Source organism: Gobio gobio, assembly GCF_949357685.1.
Source record: "Gobio gobio genome assembly, chromosome: 8".
Taxonomy (NCBI): Eukaryota; Metazoa; Chordata; class Actinopteri; order Cypriniformes; family Gobionidae; genus Gobio; species Gobio gobio.
In genome coordinates, this window is record NC_137114.1 from 45,806,099 (window position 1) to 45,824,872 (window position 18,774).

Here is an 18,774-nt window from a genome sequence, read left to right on the forward strand (position 1 = left end):
ACTAAGTTTAACTCGGACAATGTGACTGAAGATGTATTTCTTTAATAGTCTGACAGCATGAGACGTATCATCTCTCCCCTGCCCGTTATTTTGAAAAAGTATACATATTTCTAAATTATAACTTATCATAGACGTTAACCACAAAGCTAGCTAATGCCATGGCTATCAGTGGGAGACCGCTAACATTAATGCGCCTTGGAAATCACAACAAACTTATTCTGCCTAAATAAAGTAATGATTACTGTATTTATAACTAGTATATTTGTAGTTCCAGTCCCTGCATTGTAAATCGTAAGTTAAGCACGTGAGGAGTGAACGAAAGTGCGTGACTTTGTTCAGACGCAGCATTAATGAGTCAAATAATGGATTTACAGCATCATCATCAGTAGTAGATTTTAGAAGGCAGGCACCAAATGATGATTGGAAATGGTTTGTTGTAGCTTGATGGATAGAATTAAAAGAGTGCAGGTAAAGGGATAAGCAAGTTGACATTGTAATTATAAGGTAGCTCATATTTATACTATATATAGTTTATATTTTGCTGTTGTTGTTATTTATCAGAACTTCTAGAACTTAACTGAATTTTTTTTCCAGTCTTGCTCAGTTATATTTATAAAGCTTACCACATCTATTAATAATGGTAACTTAGATTTTTTGTTTTGTTTTGGTTCTTGTGTTTTCGTCCAAACGACTTTAAGTTTCATATCTTAAGTTTGTAATTTTTATACATTTTATTTATCAGAACTTTAATATATTTTTATGTTCCTCTGTTCTGTTGTGACAATAAAACAAACAAGTTTATTTTTAAAGTGCATTATCATATTATTTTAGAGAGGCTGAGGGATCATGAATAACTACAAATAACTAATGTATAAGGGAAATCTGTGTAAGTGTTTTTTACGCGTTTCTGTAATTTTATTTATTTATTAATTTATTTATTTTTAAAATATATCGCTGATATATCGGAATATCGGATTTTTAAATGACCAAATATTTGTATCGGTATCGGCCTTAAAAATCCTTAATCGGTCGGGCTTTATTAAATATTTCATCTTTTTTTTGTAAATGTCTTGTGACTATTTAAGATGAACATGCAAATATGTCATTGAATTAAAACATTAACTTCTTAATTCAAGTAAATATTTCACAGTTTGGGAACCCCTGCTTTGGATGAAAGTTTATATCCTGCACAAAGTCATGCTTCTTGTTTTACCACTCTTTGCTTATGATTAATTTCCTGTTCCTGTGTATTTAACAGCCCAGTTAGAAAGATTTGAGATTCCCCGGAAGATCTGCTTGAGCGTTGAGCCCTGGACTCCAGAGACCGGCCTGGTCACAGACGCTTTCAAACTCAAACGAAAGGAGCTAAAAACTCACTACCAGAACGACATCGAGAGGTTGTACGGTGCCAACTAGAGCCAAACCACTGCTGATTCCAGACAACAACGGTGGACGGGAAGGCCAGAAAAAGTAACTTGACTCACTATAGCAACCTCCGATCAGGATGGAGATTTCCCATGGATTTTACAGACATATGAACATAATCGTTTGGAAATGTTTTCATAGTTGATTGATCAGCGTGATATTTCTGATATCAAAAAATGTCCACTAAACACAAACACTCACAACCAGCAATACTAAAAAAGGGTTAGTTCATCCAAATTTAAATGATCCCATAATTTACTCAGCCTCAAGCCATCTTGGGTGTATATGACTTCCTTCTTTCAGCCAGACAGAGTTATATTAAAAATGTTCTGGCTCTTCCAAGCTTTATAATGGGAGTGAATAGATTTTGAAGCCCAAAAAAAGTGCATCCAGCCATCATAAAAGTAATCCATATGGCTCCAGGGTATATAATATTGGGTCGGGCCGATTATTTCCCGGCACTATCGTCGGGCCGGTCCCTTGATCAAGCATTTGTGTTTTTTTAATCATTACTGTATTAGCCTAATTGGGTTGGCAGAAAGCTATGCCATAATCAGAAATTATATATATTACATTTTTTTTTTTTATTTAGCAAAGTAACTATTTTACAACGAAGAAACAAATGTGTACAAAGTTGCACAAGGATTAGTCTAAAAATGCCTGTTAAACTCACAGCACATATGCAGTGATGAAGGGCAGCATTCTGAACAGAACCGCTCTGAGACACCAGTCATGAGCTGCTCGTGTGAACCCTGTGCATTGCTTAACTAGCCTATTTCTTTTCGTTTCGAATCGTTTCATTTAAAAGTGGACATTTCAAGATTTCTATACACATCATGTCTGTGAGGCAAGGAGCTGCTGAGTTTGGGTTTATTTTAGGGCTGGGCAAATTAACGCGTTAACGCTGGCGATTAATTTTTTCAGCTTAACGCATTAAAAATATTTTACGCAAATAACGCAGCGTCCGTTTTTATATCAATTTTTGCTTAGCGTTACATGATCACCACGCTCCTATTCATGTAAATGCTTCCAAGCGCGTCAAGACACAAGAGGTCGAGATCGTATGCCAGACCAGTGTCTTGTCTATGTGTGTGTCAGTGTCCTCTCTCTCTCTCTCTCTCTGTGTGTGTGTGTGTGTGTCAGTGTCCTGTCTGTGTGGATGCGTCTCATGTCAGCTAATCAAGGGACACTGACACACACACACACACACGACGCATAGATAGACTCGCGTCAGTTTCCTGCTCACATCGAGTTCTCTTTTGCTCTTGAACAAACAATAAAACAGAGGATTTTTGAGTATTCTTCTCATATTAGGAGTCTTAAATTAGTTAAATAACGTCTTAAATGAACTTAAAGAGTTGTGAGGAAATGAGATGCGCGGGACAGCGCGTGAGATCCGCGGCCGTTCTTAAAGTGACAGCAGCACTGATGATGATGCCTGTCATTAATGTTCATCAAAGAACAACGGGAACAGAGAAAATTGTAGCTTTAATGATGATTAATCTGTATTTCATTTATTATTTATGCAGTTAAGGAAGGTTTGATAACTATTGCATTTCTGTATATAACAGGGAAGGCATATATGGGTAAATATAACATTTATTATTTTGGGTTTATGTAAAGATTGTTTTAAGTTCACTTAAATTAAAAGTTGTTTTTTAAAGCCTAATAAATGTTGAAATTGGGAGCTTTCAGTTATACTGTAATGTAACGTCATTAATGTTTCATAGAGACTTTAGTATCAGTGATACTGGCCTTCATTCATAAAAAGATGACAATACAACACATATTTAAAATATGCTGTCTTTAAATTGTTTATACTTTAATTTGGAGAGTAACTGAAATTATTACAATATCAAAATATTAAAAACTTAAAATATTAAAAACTTGTGATTAATTGCGATTAATTACAGAAAAAAATGCGATTAATTAGTTAATTTTTTTTAATCGATGCCCAGCACTAGTTTATTTATGAGACACGCTCCAGTTCATGTGCAATGCAAGTGATCGCTCCCGCGCCCTCAGGTCACGATTATTGTCTGCTATAGTCTATTTGCTTCTTATTTATTAAATCCAGGCAATTGGCTGACAAAACCTTGATTAAAATTAAGATACAATTTATACAAAAATAAATTCACTTTAATGAAAGGCTTTCTACAAAACAAAACTAAATGTTAAACAAATATAACCACCAAAATCATTTCTGACCCACTCACATCTTTGCACTTTTCATAATCAGATGAAATTTAAAAACATTATTAAACATAAATATGAAACAAAATACATTGTTTAATGGCTATAACAAGTATAGTAGGCTACTATACAGAGTGGAGCGCTGGCATAGAGCGGATTGGAAAATGGTCTGGTTTAAATCGGGCTCATAATTACAGTCAGTGTTGGGCCGGGCCGGGCTCGGACACAACATGCATGGTCTCGGGTAGGGTCGGGCTTGATTTTTTTTGAGCCCGATCTAAGCTCTACTCCGGGGGTTAATAAAGGCCTTCTGAAGCGAAACCATGCGTTTTTGTAAGAATTTCAATATGTATAATTTTTATAAGCTATAATCACTGGCTTCCTGGCAGCCGTACGCGAAGAGGGACCTCTGACCCAAAGCATGATGTATTGATGAACATGTAAGCGCAGAGGAGACAGCAAAACAAAACACCGGTCACAAATTAGAAGTCCAAAATGAGAGTTTTTAAAGAGAAAAGTTGGAGGATTTCGATATAAGAGAAGAGGAGCTTGAGTTTGTTGCTCTATTTGTTTGAACCGCGAGAGGGGTCTACTTGCACCTAAACTTCTCCTACATTCTACGTCATGAGTCTAGTTCTGGCGGAAGAGTGACCTCTGACCTGACACGTGTACGGCTGTTACCAGACACCAGTGACTATAGTTTATAAAGTTATAAATATGGATACTTTTCTTACAAAAATGCATGGCTTCGCTTCAGAAGGCCTTTATTAACCCCTGGAGCCGTATGGATTACTCTTATAATGGATGGATGTGCTTTTTTGGGCTTCAAAATCCATAGTACCATTCACTCTCATTATAAAGCTTGAAAGAGCCAGGATATTTTTTAACACAACTGCGATTGTGTTTGGCTGAAAAAAGAAAGTCATATACTCTTAGGATGGCTTGAGGGTGAGTAAATTATGGGAAAATGTTTCTTTTTGGGTGAACTAGCACTTTAAAGCTGCCAGACTTAACCACATGCACGCTCTCCAAAACCCCTTCACAGAACGTGTGAAATAAATGACATGAAAAAAGGTTCAGGGCTGTAGCTATAATTGCATGTGCCCAATCCATTTATATTGAGCTCAATCTGAGTGACGTTTCAATTGGGTTGAAAGGGGTGGTGTAGACCTGAAACAATCCTTGAATCTGACTATTTTCTAAGTCTAATTGAAAAAAACCTTGCGCACATGCACAGTGGCATAATACATGTACAGTCAAACCAAAAATGATTCAGACACCAGATATAATTTTTACTAGTGGGTGCAGGACACTATAGTTCATTTATGTGAGTGAGGATAGCAAAATAAAGTAAACTGACATATTACACCCAAAATTTCGGGACCAAAAGGATTCAGACACTTTGACCCGACCATGTTTTGCCAGACCTTTCTCACCACAGACTGAACAAAATGAAGCATTGCTCGGTCATTGGTTGATCTAAATTGGTATCATCTACAGGGTTTTTCCTACATTGAAAATTTTTTGGCGGCCGCCAAAACAAATTTTTGTCCCGCCAAAGCCTTATTTGATGAGTTATTGTGATTTATGAGTGATGTAGAACAGATGACAGCTGCACTTGAGTTAACTGAGTGACAGAGAGAACGACCAGTGAGCTCGCACACTCTCTGTCTCATCTGTCTCTCTCTCATTCTTAGCTTTCTAATGTTTCACATATTACGTTAATCAAAATCTAAAGGTCGGAAGACCGAATCCATGTTGCACGTGGCGCTATCAGACGATGTTTTCCTTTAATTACCGCTGGGTGTGAATTGTGCTCAAAAAACATTGACTCTTCTCTGACCAGCTGACATAAAGCATACTTTAAATAAACAGGAAAGAAATCCTATCCGGTTATGAAGTGTTTTCTGTGTGTTGACAAATCTTGCGCGATGTTCTAACAGACGGGATTCACACACAACGCGTCTGCTAATGTCCGATTCGCCACCTAATGACTCCTTTGAACCGAATCATTTTAACGACTGGTTAGAACTGATCTGTCCAACACTGAACTAACGAATCAGTTGAATCATTTACTCTGAACACATCTGAAATGAGAACACAAGTGTGCTTACACAATTTAGCAAGAGTGGATAGTAAGAATTATTTTTAATTATCAACAGTCTTTCAGCTTATTTATGTTCACAATGTGTAGTAAAATAAATAGCCTAAAATCACTTAGTTTAGACTGGAGTGAGGTGAACCCAGAATAAATTTGTTGTTAGCTAGCTGATTGTATATGGCAGAAAATTAGGCTATTTGTTCATTTTTTTTAATACTATTTTTTAATTTTGATATGATTACCAAAACCATTATCAGTAAATAGTGAAAAAATGAGGAACAAAAACAAACATCAAGGTATCAAAATAAGATAGGCAAAAGTTACAAACTTTCTTTGAATTCATTTCAAATTTATTGTCAGTATTGTGCTTGCAGATCACGTGGGTAGGGTATTTTTTTTTTACCGTGCGTGTGTGTGTATGGATGACCATGTCTGTCAGCCACCACCGAAGACCATTTTTGACCCAGGAAAAACCCTGATCTAATTGTGTAGTTAAATTGAACAGCTGATTGGTTGATTGTAATCCATTACATCCCTTTCTATCGAAGTTATCTGACATTATCAAGATGAATATGTTCTGAAAGTTCTTGTCATATTTTAATTACCATTTTCTAAACTATAGCGAATAACCGGTGATATTGTGAGTGTTAAAGGTGTCTGCATACATTTTGTTTTGACTGTATTTACATCAAACAAACATGTGTGTGTTATTTACTGGTCAGTGGATGAGACTGAAAATTTACTAAATATATGCTAAAAAAAACCCTCTTCTGACATATCTAAAAATACATTTGACATATGTCGGTTGCTCTTTATTTTACAGTGCATGCACTTGTGTACTTACAGTGTACTTACCTAAGTACTAGTTAATACAAGGTATCTACATAACCTTATCCTATGTTTAGGGGTAGGTTCAGGGTTAGTACCTAGTTATTGTAATTACTAGTATGTTACATGGGGAACAGGACTGTAAAATAAAGTGCAAGTGATATGTCTTTATCGCAGTGACTTGCGGTTATAAACATGGTGACTAAGCACTGTGTCTAAAATCAGATTGGATTCATTCCGATTTATGAAATTAAATTAGTGCATGTAAACATACCTAATGTGTGATTTCTCAGGGCATTGTTACCTTACACCCCCCCTCAACAACAACAAAAATGAACAGCAGCTAAACTGCGATAATGGCTTGAAATGACTACGATGCTTTGAATCTCAAAAGTTCTCAGATGTCAATTTCATGGACGGTCTGAATTGTCCCAGTTCTTGTTCTGCCCCATCTCAATGGTATCATGTCTTTCTAATCTCACTTTTTTCATTGAAACCTTCAAAACAAATACAGCTTGTAGATATCCTAATAACATCTTCCAATGTTCACATCAGCATTTCTCTGTCTAAACGCATCAGAAATCTTAAATCGAATTGAATCCTGTCAGGAGGAGACCGTGTGCATATTAACCAACGATCCTGAAAATCAAATATCTTTAAGCTTATTTTAAATTATTGTTACAATAATCAGATTTATTTAAATATTAGAGCATGCTCATTGGAGAGTATGAAATCACTAAACCGTCCCTGCTCATTGGATGATTCTGATTTATGTGCTAGGATTGGAATGCTCCTATTGGCTGACTGTATATCCTGCTGGACAGGATAATAGAGCTAGTGTAATTCTTCTAATATAAACCATTCAGCCATTAAACGTTTTGAACTGAATTGATTCATTTCAAGGAGGTTTTCCTCTATTTGTCTGTAAAGACACACTGACATGTGCTCGAATTGTTTCAGAGCGTGTTGAACTGTTTCGTTTAGAAATAAAGAAATCTAAGATACCAGCTAAGGCTTGATGCAAATGGAGTTGTTAATTCTTATCTGTATGGACTCTAGGATTGTTTAAGATCAGGGCTTTGGCTGGTTGGCAGTTCACAGTTCACTTGTTTCTCCATTGATGGCCATTCAAAATCAATGTGTTCTGAAAGAAAAATCTGAATATAAAAAGTGCAACAAAAAAAAAATATTGTATAAGATGTTTTACCTTTTTGTCAGGCTGTTAATGTGGAAAAAAGACCTGTTTTTCTCTGGGTCTGCTGCAGGTTTTTCCTATTAATAAAAAAAAGTCTTCGTTAAAGCATTATAAGCCATGAACCAAGCCAACCAGCTGAGGTAAAACACAGTATTACAAACTTTTCTTTAAAGCAAAAACGTATTTGAAAATCAGACAAAATACAACTTAATGGAAAGAGCTACAATCCCATGGCCATGTGAACGGCAATCGAATTAAAAATGACTAAAAATTATAAATTTAAAGTTTTGTATTATATCTAGAGAAACATTTTAAATGTATTGCTATCTATCTATCTATCTATCTATCTATCTATCTATCTATCTATCTATCTATCTATCTATCTATCTATCTATCTATCTATCTATATATCTATATATATATATATATATATATATAAATCTCCGGCTATTACGTCATTTGCTGTGTCTCAGCAATGTCTTTTGCTTGCCATGTCTCTCTGATTGGTGGAATTTTCTGAACTGCATCATGGGTAATGTAGCTTTACACCATGAATTCCCCTGTTAAACAAGATTATTTAAAAAAATTCCCTTTTTTAACTTTAGTGTGTAATGTTGCTGTTTGAGCATAAACAACATCTGCAAAGTTATGAAGCTCAAAATTCAAAGGGAGATGTTTTCTTTTAAATAAATTGCTTTTTAAGGACTACAACAAGCTGCTTCATGGGTTGGTGACATCACTAACCCTGACATTTACATAAACCCCGCCCCCTGGAACACGCAACAAAGGCCATGTTGAGAAGAGGAAGAGGTGTTGTAATAGAGCACATTTGGGAGCTCAAGCTGTCCCAGCCGTCTTTTCACATTTATTGCAATACACGTATCACAAATGCAATAGCATGTCATGAAAGCAACATAAGTTATAACCGTAATTAAACTAAACTATACCTGTTCTATCTCCATGCAGCAGATATTCTGTGGCTCTGTAGGCATATTACAACAGTTCCCACACCAGCTAAAACTTCACATACACACTCTGGGGACATCAGAAACTTATTTTACATCTTATAAAAAGGAGCATTATAGGACCCCTTTAAAATAAGTTAATCATGTACCATAAATGAACACCCTCCAAACTCATAGTAGAGCTGTCTTTTGAAGGTTTACAAATTATCGTTAAAAATCAATTTCCCTATGGATAAATTAGGAGTTTTTTTCTTCTGGAACCCTACAGTTGCACTATATATAGTGATCAGTCACATGACATTAGAGTTGAAAAACTAACAGACAGTATTTTCCAGGTATAATAGACCTCTTGGTTTATGATAACAGTTTTGTTATTCATAGCTGATCTTTGTTAAGTAGAAGTGCTCCCTGCTTCTTCTTTTTTTCTCTCTCCTCTCATGATTATTACTTTGTCCTTTTGGTCCTACTCTGTTTTCAGTGCCCCTTGATAACAGCCTGTTTTGAACTCAAATTAAATCAGTCGTTGCAATTGCAATATCAGATCAAAAGATTAAAATAAAAAAAAAATCCTACTATACACCGATCAGGCATAACATTGTTCCTAATATTGTGTTGGTCCCCCTTTTGCTGCCAAAACAGCCCTGACCCGTCGAGGCACCCTTGAAGGTGTGCTGTGGTATCTGGCACCAAGATGTTAGCAGCAGATCCTTTAAGTCCTGTAAGTTGCGAGGTGGGGCCTCCATGGATTGGACTTGTTTGTTCAGCACATCCCACAGATGCTCAATTGGATTGAGATCTGGGGAATTTGGAGGCCAAGTCAACACCTCAAACTCATTGTTGTGCTCCTCAAACCATTCCTGAACCATTTTTTCTTTGTGGCGGCGCATTATCTACTGAGAGAGCCACAGACACCAGGAATACCGTTTCCATGAAAGGCTGTACATGGTCTGCATCAATGCTTAGGTAGGTGGGACGTGTCAAAGTAACATCCACAAGGATGGCAGGACCCAAGGTTTCCCAGCAGGACATTGCCCAAAGCATCACTGCCTCCGCCGCCACGCCTTCTTCCCATAGTGCACCTGTGCCATGTGTTCCCCAGGTAAGAGACGCACACACACCCGGCCATCCACGTGATGTAAAAGAAAACGTGATTCATCAGACCAGGCCTCCTTCTTCCATTGCTCCGTGGTCCAGTCCTGATCCTCACGTGCCACTGTTGGCTCTTTCGGCGGGGTCAGGGGTCAGCATGGGCACCCTGACTGGTCTGCGGCTGTGCCGCCCCATAGGCAACAAACTGTGATGCTCTTGTGTGTTCTCGCACCTTTCTATCAGAACCAGCATTAACTTCTGGAGCAGTTTGAGCTACAGCAGCTCGTCTGTTTGATCGGTCCACACGGGTCAGCCTTCGCTCTCCACGTGCATCAATGAGCCTTGGCCGTCCATGACCCTGTGGCCGGTTCTCCACTGTTCCTTCCTTGCAGCACTTTTGATAGAGACTGACCACTGCAGACCGGGAACAGCCCACAAGAGCTGCAGTTTTGGAGATGCTCTGACCCAGTCGTCTAGCCATCACAATGCGGCCCTTGACAAACTCGCTCAAATCCTTACGCTTGCCCATTTTTCCTGCTTCTAACACATCAACTTTGAGGACAAAATGTTCACTTGCTGCCTAATATATCCCACACACTAACAGGTGCCCGTGATGAAGAGATAATCAGTGTTATTCGCTGTCAGCTGAAATATTACAAGCGTTTCATCATTATCCTCTTGCTAATCAAACATGTTTACGTGTGCATATTGTTTTAACTGGTAATCAGTTTTATAGGCTCTCTTCTTTTTCTTTTCCATCCTCTTTTGTAAAATCCCTTTAACAAACAAAAGCAAGTTTCCTTAGTGACATCAACCAGGAAGTGACATCATTTTGGGGTGGCGAACAGCAGCACAAACATCGGTCAGTATTAGCAATGCTATGTTTGTTTTTGGTATCAGTTGGTTTGTAAAAGATTTCATGTTAAAAGAGTTGAAGTTAGTCAGTGCTCGGTTAAGGATTGAGCTCTTATAAAACGTTAACTCCATTGTGTAAATACTCCAGTTATAGTTCATCAAGTTGAAGAGTCTGATCTTGACCAGAGCTGGTCTGAAAGTCTGCTATGGCCTTTTATAGAAATACTTCCATAAATGACAACACACTCGTGTTCACTACAGACCTGCGGAGTACAAAAGTCCCTATAGTGACTTCCATGTAACTGAAAGAACGGAGTGTTATAATGCTGTTGTGTCTGTAATGTCTCCTGATCTGATCAGCTTCTTCGTGCACTTTGCGTCAGTTCTCGGTTACTCGACCCTAATTGATAGGTGTGGTCAGGCATTGGTTTGTATATTCTGGCTTCAGTTTTCTGCAGCCGTGCCACGCTTGCCCATCATGCATCACTGCCAGACAGATGAGGTTGGCATTGATTATTTCGCTGCTGACGTAAACCAGACCAGGACACTCTTGAAAACTACGTCAGTGGAGTTGTACAGTACAGCTTAGCCTTCATATGCATGCATGGCATTAGTCACAATGCATCTGATTAACAAACATTACTATGAAAAGGTAAAATGATTAAAGTAGCACTCTAAAATAAAGTAGCATTATAAAATATATTGCTCATTGTTATCTAAAGCATGTATTAGGCTAATGCAGTGTTTCCCAACCTTTTTGTTTTGTTGCCATGGCAGTTTTGAAAAGTGAAAAAAAAAAAAATCCCACAACATTTGCTTCAACTCAACGACAAATACCAGACTATTCTCCGCTCTTCAAATACAAAAAATGTTAGCCTTTATTGACAGTTTTTCCTGAGTAAAGAAAATGCTGTACTTACTTTATTTACACTGCAAACAAGAAGAGATCTTTAAACTGCACAGCACATTCTGACTGTAGGCAGGTGGAGTCATGAGATTTGACTGACAGTTTGAGGAGCCAATGGTTTAGTCACTCATAACCTCCTTTAAAATGCTTTTTATTGGTTAAATATTTGTAAAAACCCACACACAGACGTAAGGGATGACCAAACGGCATTCATTTGTTGCCTCTGGCTTGGCGTGCTCAGTTGGGGACACTAAAATTTTTCAACTAAACATCGAAATACAACTAAATAATAAACTAAATTAACCATTTAAACTAAATTACTGATCAAATTATTGATCTAAAGCCCACACTGTCACTGTATGATACTTGAAATTTTTCCAGAATGGCTATACAGCTGAATAAAATTATGCTGCATTATTTTCCTGTTTAACACTGTAAAGCTGCTTTGAAACAATCTACATTGTTAAAAGCGCTATATAAATAAAGTTGACTTGATAGGAAATATAGATATAAGGTTTATAGAGATTTTTATTTGTAGTATTATTTTTACTTATGTTTTGGAATTTGATCATTTTCCACTGCACACTAGTATGCAGCTAGCCTGAAAAGCCAGATCCACATCAAGATGTTGGGTCTGGGAACACACCATTGGCAGGGCTCAATCCGAGGAGCGGGATAAACCGTTGTCTTTCAAATTCCCTCTGCACGCAATAGGATAGCGCTACAACCAACCAGAGCAACAAAGAAGGTGAAGCGGAGCTAGTTGATGGATTAAACTTTTGCCGTATCCAGTCGGCAAAACTCAGAACGGCACTGAAGTCATTCTTAAAAAAGGAAGATGTGTTCGTTGTTCTTTTCTCAAAGAAAAGCTAAACTCCAAGTCTTCCAGAGTCGCGGCCAAAGCCGATTTGAAAGATGCTGTTCGCCAGCTTCTTTGTTTACAAGAAGCACGCGGAACCGGCGCAACTCTGCTGTCATTGTTATGATAACATCCACCTATGAACACACCCACCGACTCTATACACGATGTGATTGGCCTGACCAGAGTCTGTTTTTTCCAGCTCACAAGCCAACGGAGAGTTGCTAGACTACCCGGCTGCAAATTACGTGTAGATTTCTAGGTTAGTATGCTGCGGCACAGTGGTTGGGAAACACTGGGCTAATGTATGTTCCTGTCGATGAATGTGCAGTCTAGCTTCCCAATGCGATGCAATGATAATTAGGCCTGTTGCGATTGGTCGATACAGTCGACTGGGTAAGTTGGGTACGATATGAAATTGTATTATTACCGGTACTTTAAAAATGGCAGCACTCTAATAAGAGTGGTATTTATTAATGTGCGTCGATGTGTGACAGCAGGAGTGAGGACGTGTGTGAGCTCTGCCCACCGTTCACTAAACAATGGAAGCAGAACAGTCAGGAAAAAGAAAGCAACAGAAGTGCAGCACGACCGGGACGTGCTCGCTGGCGGACTCTGACCTGAAGCGCGCACACGCTTCTGAGTGAAAGGCGTGTGCGCGCTTCAGGTCAGACTGCGGCAGATCGCGACGCCAGTTTTGCGGATTATTGGGTTTGAATGTTCAAAAATATGTAAAAATGCACGTCCTGGTGAGTATTCGGGTAAACGCAGTCGGATATGTCTTTATTGAACAGATACAGAGTTGAATGAGAAATCGGGTGTTACAATGAATTTGGTCCGTGCAGCTCTTAAAGGGCCGGACCTAATATGCTGTGTGAAGCAGGGCAGGAACATGCCGGCCAAGTGAGTTTAAGGTTTTTTTAACGCTAAAGGCCCGGGTATACTTCGGCCGTCCGCGTTCGTGCACCGCCCGCATGACGTAATTTTCGTCATTCGGAGGGCTCGCGGCCAGCCGCACACCCCGTCCGCGCGCAGCCCAAATTTTGAGACCGCGCGGACGGTCCGCGTGCAACAGCGCATGCGCCAGCAGTACAGAAGAGTCCACTAGGTGGCAATACACACAGTATTGAGCACAGTGTTCAGCCGTCGAAGAAGAGTGTGCAAAGACCGGTTTAAAAACAACACGCTTGAAAAAAAAGAGAGAATTTTTGATTCTTCAGTGTTTCTTCCAAACTATGTTGCAATGGTGGATCCACTACAGTTCTTCTCCGATCATGCCCAGCGAATGTCCCGTTGATGACAGGACTCAGTGCTGCCCTCCGATGTCTGGTAGAGAATAGACACTTTTTTACTGCGCATGTGTCGAACGCGATCCTCCGCGCGCATCCGTTGTGTAGTATACTTTAAAAGACGTGCGGACAAGGCTGCGCGCGTGACGCGTCCGGGCGCGGTAAGTGAAGTATACCCGGGCCTTAAAACAATGAATAGGAAGTTCTGTCATATTATTCAATTACTCGTACTGTTTTTTGCATTCAGTACCGGTATTGAGGTATTTTAGTCTGGTATCACATCGAAGTCATAATGTTGGTATCGTGATTCGTGACAACACTATTCTACATAAAGCATTTGCTGATATTCTCTTTTTTTGTTATGTTGGTTTACAAATTTGTACCTTTTTTACTCTTAGTTTTACATTTTGTCAAGGGTTTGTTTACATTTATACTTTTTATAGTACACTACTGAAGGCCAACGTTGCAAGTTAAATTAAATGTTTTTAAGTAACATTGTTGAAAATTGTGATAAATTAGTTGATAGATTAATCAATAAATTAGTTGGTATATTAATTGATATAAAAATAGTCGTTAGTGGCAGCCCTAATGATAATATATACTATATACGTGGACAAAGCAGTCACTCTTTGTAAACTTTGTTCAATAGGACTAAGTTTAAACCACTGCAGTCACATGGATTATTTTAATGATGTCTTCACTACATTTCTGGGGCTTGAAAGTGGTAGTGGCGTAGACTGTCAATGGAGGGACAGAAATATCTCAATTTCATCAAAAAGATCTTCATTTGTGTTCCGAAGATGAACGAAAGTCTTATGGGTTTGGAACGATATCAGGGTGAGTAATAAATGACAGAATTTTAAATTTTGGGTTAAATCTTAATGCATTAGCTAACATGAACTAGCAATGAGCAATATATTTTTTAAAGCATGCATTAATCTTAAAAATATAATTGCTCAATGATGATTTTCCTTTTTGCGTGAGCCATTCCTTAAAGACTTTGACTTGTTTCTGTGTCATTCGTGCAGCCATTCCTCTGGTTTTTCCCAAAGTCTTGCTGTTCAGCAGAAGAGGAGGCTTTCCTAAAGCGAGCCTGTCTGGGTATGTTATGATAAATGAGCACATTTGGCAGCGCTGCGCACTTGGACTTCATTAAACGTCATAAAAATGTGGCTGTGAGCTCAAGCGACTCTGGCCGGGACTCAAATCCTGCGAGGAAGAACGTGAGGATCTCGACTCCCTCAACCTCTGTCACAGATCCTCCTGGCGCGTGTCCACGCATGGGAGCCGCTATTTAAACAGGACTCTGCTGACAAAACCCCTCACAATCCAGAGAGACTCGAGCAAAAGCGTGACACGGGCTGACGAGCTCCAGGGTGAAACATCCCGGTGAGTAACAACTAACTTTATCATACTTTACATTAAAGCTGCAGTGTGGACTTCATACACTTTCACATGGAAACATATGATTTAAGTCGTGTCTAGATTTGCCAGGATAGTTTACAAAACGATTGTGAACTTTGATGTGGAAGATTTTGCCCTAGTCTGTGTAATTTGGTGGTTTGATTTTAAGTGGTTTTGATTTCATGTGGGAAAAATATTTAGGCAATTGACTATTTGGTTTGTTTCTGATACAATTTTAGTCTTAACCAACTTTAGATTAGGTTACAATTCTCAATATGATTTTTGCCTCAAACTCCTTATTATCTCTTATTAGTAAGGTAGTTATGTTTTGGTATTGGGTTGGATTAAGGGATGTAGAATACGGTCATGCAGAATAAGGCAATAATATGTGTTGGGGAAAGTTACTTGGAGTAACGCAATATTGTAATTCATTACTTTTCACTTAAAAAGTAACTAATTGAGTTACTTAGTTACTTTTTAAGAAAAGTAATGTTACGTTACTTTCTCACCTGGGCTGGGCTTGTTTTTGTTTTGTTTTTTATAACAAAAAAGTTATATTTTTGTGCAACGGTAAAGACCTCTTCATACCAAAATTGAAATAAGCCCCAGGCTGAGGTAAAAATGCTAATTCACACATGAACAGTAGAGGGCGCAGCTCGGCTGTGCTGCCATTCTGGATAATGGTAGAATAGGACATAGGAGAAAAAAGTTAACAATAAAAACTAAAAATCTAGTAATTTTCATCATCAAAGGTCAGCAGCAAGACATTGGTAAATTAAATATAAAGGTAGATTATGCATAAAAATGTTTTATTTAACATTTAATTATTGGAGGTTTGCATAGTACTTTGATTTTGCATTTGACTGATTTTATTCATTTTGAGGAGTACAGAATCTTTATTGTGCAAGTGAGAGAAGTGCTCACATTTAGTCTAGAACTACAATAAACATCATGTTTACACACACGCCTCTTCGCTTATTTTTCTCAACATGGGGGCATGAGAGCTGTCAGTCAAATTAATGTGAAAAAGTAACTCAGATATTTTGTTGTAAATTTGAAAAGTAAATGCATAACTTTACTAGTTACTTGGAAAAAGTAATATTATTATGTAACTCAAGTTATTTGTAATGCGATACCCCCAACACTGTTTATAAGTAGTAATTAAACAGCCAAAATCCTATAATATGCATGATAAGCAACTATTTAATTGTGAGAATTGGACCCTAAACTTAAAGGGTTAGTTCACCCAAAAATGAAAATGATGTAATTAATTACCTACCCTCATGTTGTTCGACACCCGTAAGACCTCTGTTCATCTTCGGAACACAAATGAAGATATTTTAGTTGAAATCTGATGGCTCTGAAAGGCCTCCATTGGCTCAATGGCACTTTACACTCTCAAGACCCTTAAAAGGCACTAAAGACGTCATTACAAAGTCGATCTCACTACAGTGGTTCTACAATAACTTTATGAAGCGACGAGAATAGTTTGTGTGCAAAAAAACCCTAAATAACGACTTGCATAGTGATGACGATTTCAAAACACGGCATCATGAAGCTTCGAAGCGTTATGAATCAGTGAGCCGAATCATGATTCGGATTGCGTGTCAAACCGTCAAACTGCTGAAATTTGGCGATCCAAACCGCTGATTCGACTCACTGATTCATAACACTTCGAAGCTTCATGATGCCGTGTTTTAAAATCGTCATCACTATGTAAGTCGTTATTTAGGGTTTTTTTGCACACAAACTATTCTCGTCGCTTCATAAAGTTATTTTAGAACCACTGTAGTGAGATGGACTTTGTAACGACGTCTTTAGTACCTTTTAAGGGTCTTGAGAGTGAACCGTGCCATTGAGCCAATGGAGGCCTTTCAGAGCCATCAGATTTCAACTAAAATATCTTCATTTGTGTTCCGAAGACGAACGGAGGTCTGACGGGTGTCCAACGACATGAGGGTAAGTAATTAATGACAATTTTCTTTTTTGGGTGAACTAACCCTTTAGGCATTTTCCAACTTTTGTTTTACATTTTTCCTTCTCATTATTTTTTTATTTAATTGAAAGTATGGCGTTTTTAACCTTCTCTAATGTGCTCTTTACAGGTAACTCAGTTCCTGTCGTAATGGAGTTGTCGCACAACGCCTCCACGCTTTCCTCGCAGACCAACAGAAGCCACTTGCCCGGTGGAAGCGACAGTAATGCGTACCTGTACATCATCATCGTAGTGTCCTTCTACGGAGTCTTCCTCATTGGGATCATGCTCGGTTACCTGCGCACCAAACGGCGCGAGAAGAGGCGCTCGAACGTGTTCACGCGGCTTCTGCACGAGGAGGAGCAGCGCGAGTGGGGCGCGAGCCAGAAGAAGAGTCTCAGCGTATTGCCCGCAGCATTACCCGCGCTGCGCTCCACGCCGGTGCCGTTCATGCTGACCACCGGCCGCGCGCCTCTGGCATGCGCGCTGTGCTCGGTGGAGCAGAGCAGCGTCAGCTCCCTCAGCTCCGTCACAGATGTGCGCTTCGCCATCGAAGAGGAGTCGGACAGCGGCGGATCCGAGGATCAACAGAAAACCGGGGAAAACCTTAAAGAAGCACTCTTCCCGTTGTGAAACTTTATCATGGCCAGCAAAGTTCCCGCCAAAAATGATTAGTTAGCGTTACTACAAATGAAACTGTTTGAAACTGGTTCCAGCCACAATTGTAAAACCAAAAACAAAATTAAAGAAGGTTTTTTTTGAAAGTTTCCTGTACTGTTTTATGAAAATCCGGTGTTACTTTTATTCACGGCAAAAAGTTCTCCACAGTGCCTTGGCGGCAAGTACGAACTCTTACGGCAGAAACATACTTTTACACAAGTACGAGAGCGATTGCTAACATGCGTTCTGTTGTACATGATTAAGTTGCGCTACAGACCTTTACTACACTTTGTTGCATTGCCAGCTTGTCAGCCATGTAACTAACAACTCTTCATTGAAAATATCGACAAAATTATCTTCAAGTAGTGTTCGGCCTGACAAAGGGAATTAACAGCAGAAAGAGACGGATGACGCTAATGTCCTATAGCGCCCCTTGTGGCAACATTGAACGTATCGCCTGCTTGCGATATGAATCGGATTTGATCTTGGAATACAATGATGGAAATTGAACTTGTGTTACTAGAAGCTTCTTCACATATTTGTGTAAAGTATGTTTCAGGCCTTAAACGTGATGTGACCACAGCAAACATTGCGATAAGCCTGGAATCACTTGAAGAAAAAAGTCATTTTACTTACTAAAGGCCTATACCGTCATCCACACGGATGTGTAAAATGATCTGTATATTTTGCTCTACATGCATGTCTATTTAAATTTGACCTTATTTTGTGCTCCATTGTGTAAACTGAATAAAATGTTCCTAATGTGAAGGTTTTGTGCCTATTTATGTCTGCACTTACTGATTATCGCCACTTGAGGGAGTCAAAGACCGCTAGGAATCTCTCTCAGACTCATATCAATGAAACATTTAAATTAATTTCTATTATATGAAATATATTCTCCACAGACCTTGTACATGCAGATGAGATGCAACCCGGCGTCCTGAAGCCCTTTTGCAGATGAGAATAGATTGTGTTAGGCCTCCTGGCGTCATTGGAAAGATAGAGATCTTTCAAGCGTCCACTCCTGAA

At 38.8% G+C, this 18,774-nt stretch overlaps 2 protein-coding genes across 2 annotated transcripts in view; both read left to right on the forward strand.

Annotated features, from left to right (window-relative positions):
- Positions 1-3,290, forward strand: part of acsl3a (acyl-CoA synthetase long chain family member 3a) — a 68,402-nt gene extending 65,112 nt beyond the window's left edge. Inside the window, exon 15 of the mRNA XM_079822665.1 lies at positions 1,259-3,290. Within this exon, the coding sequence (XP_079678791.1) occupies positions 1,259-1,416 (158 nt within the window). The 3' untranslated portion in view covers positions 1,417-3,290. The remainder of the gene's footprint in view (positions 1-1,258) is intronic.
- An 11,559-nt stretch (positions 3,291-14,849) lies between these two features.
- Positions 14,850-18,511, forward strand: kcne4 (potassium voltage-gated channel, Isk-related family, member 4). Its single transcript, XM_079823218.1, has 2 exons — positions 14,850-15,095; positions 17,216-18,511. Exon 2 carries the CDS (start codon positions 17,236-17,238, stop codon positions 17,716-17,718), a length of 483 nt encoding a protein of 160 aa, XP_079679344.1. The 5' UTR covers positions 14,850-15,095; positions 17,216-17,235; the 3' UTR covers positions 17,719-18,511.
- The last annotated feature ends 263 nt before the right edge of the window (positions 18,512-18,774 follow it).

Bases quoted from the DNA above. Each gene is read 5' to 3' on its own strand.
- kcne4 (XM_079823218.1), top strand. From the start codon at position 17,236: ATGGAGTTGTCGCACAACGCCTCCACGCTTTCCTCGCAGACCAACAGA.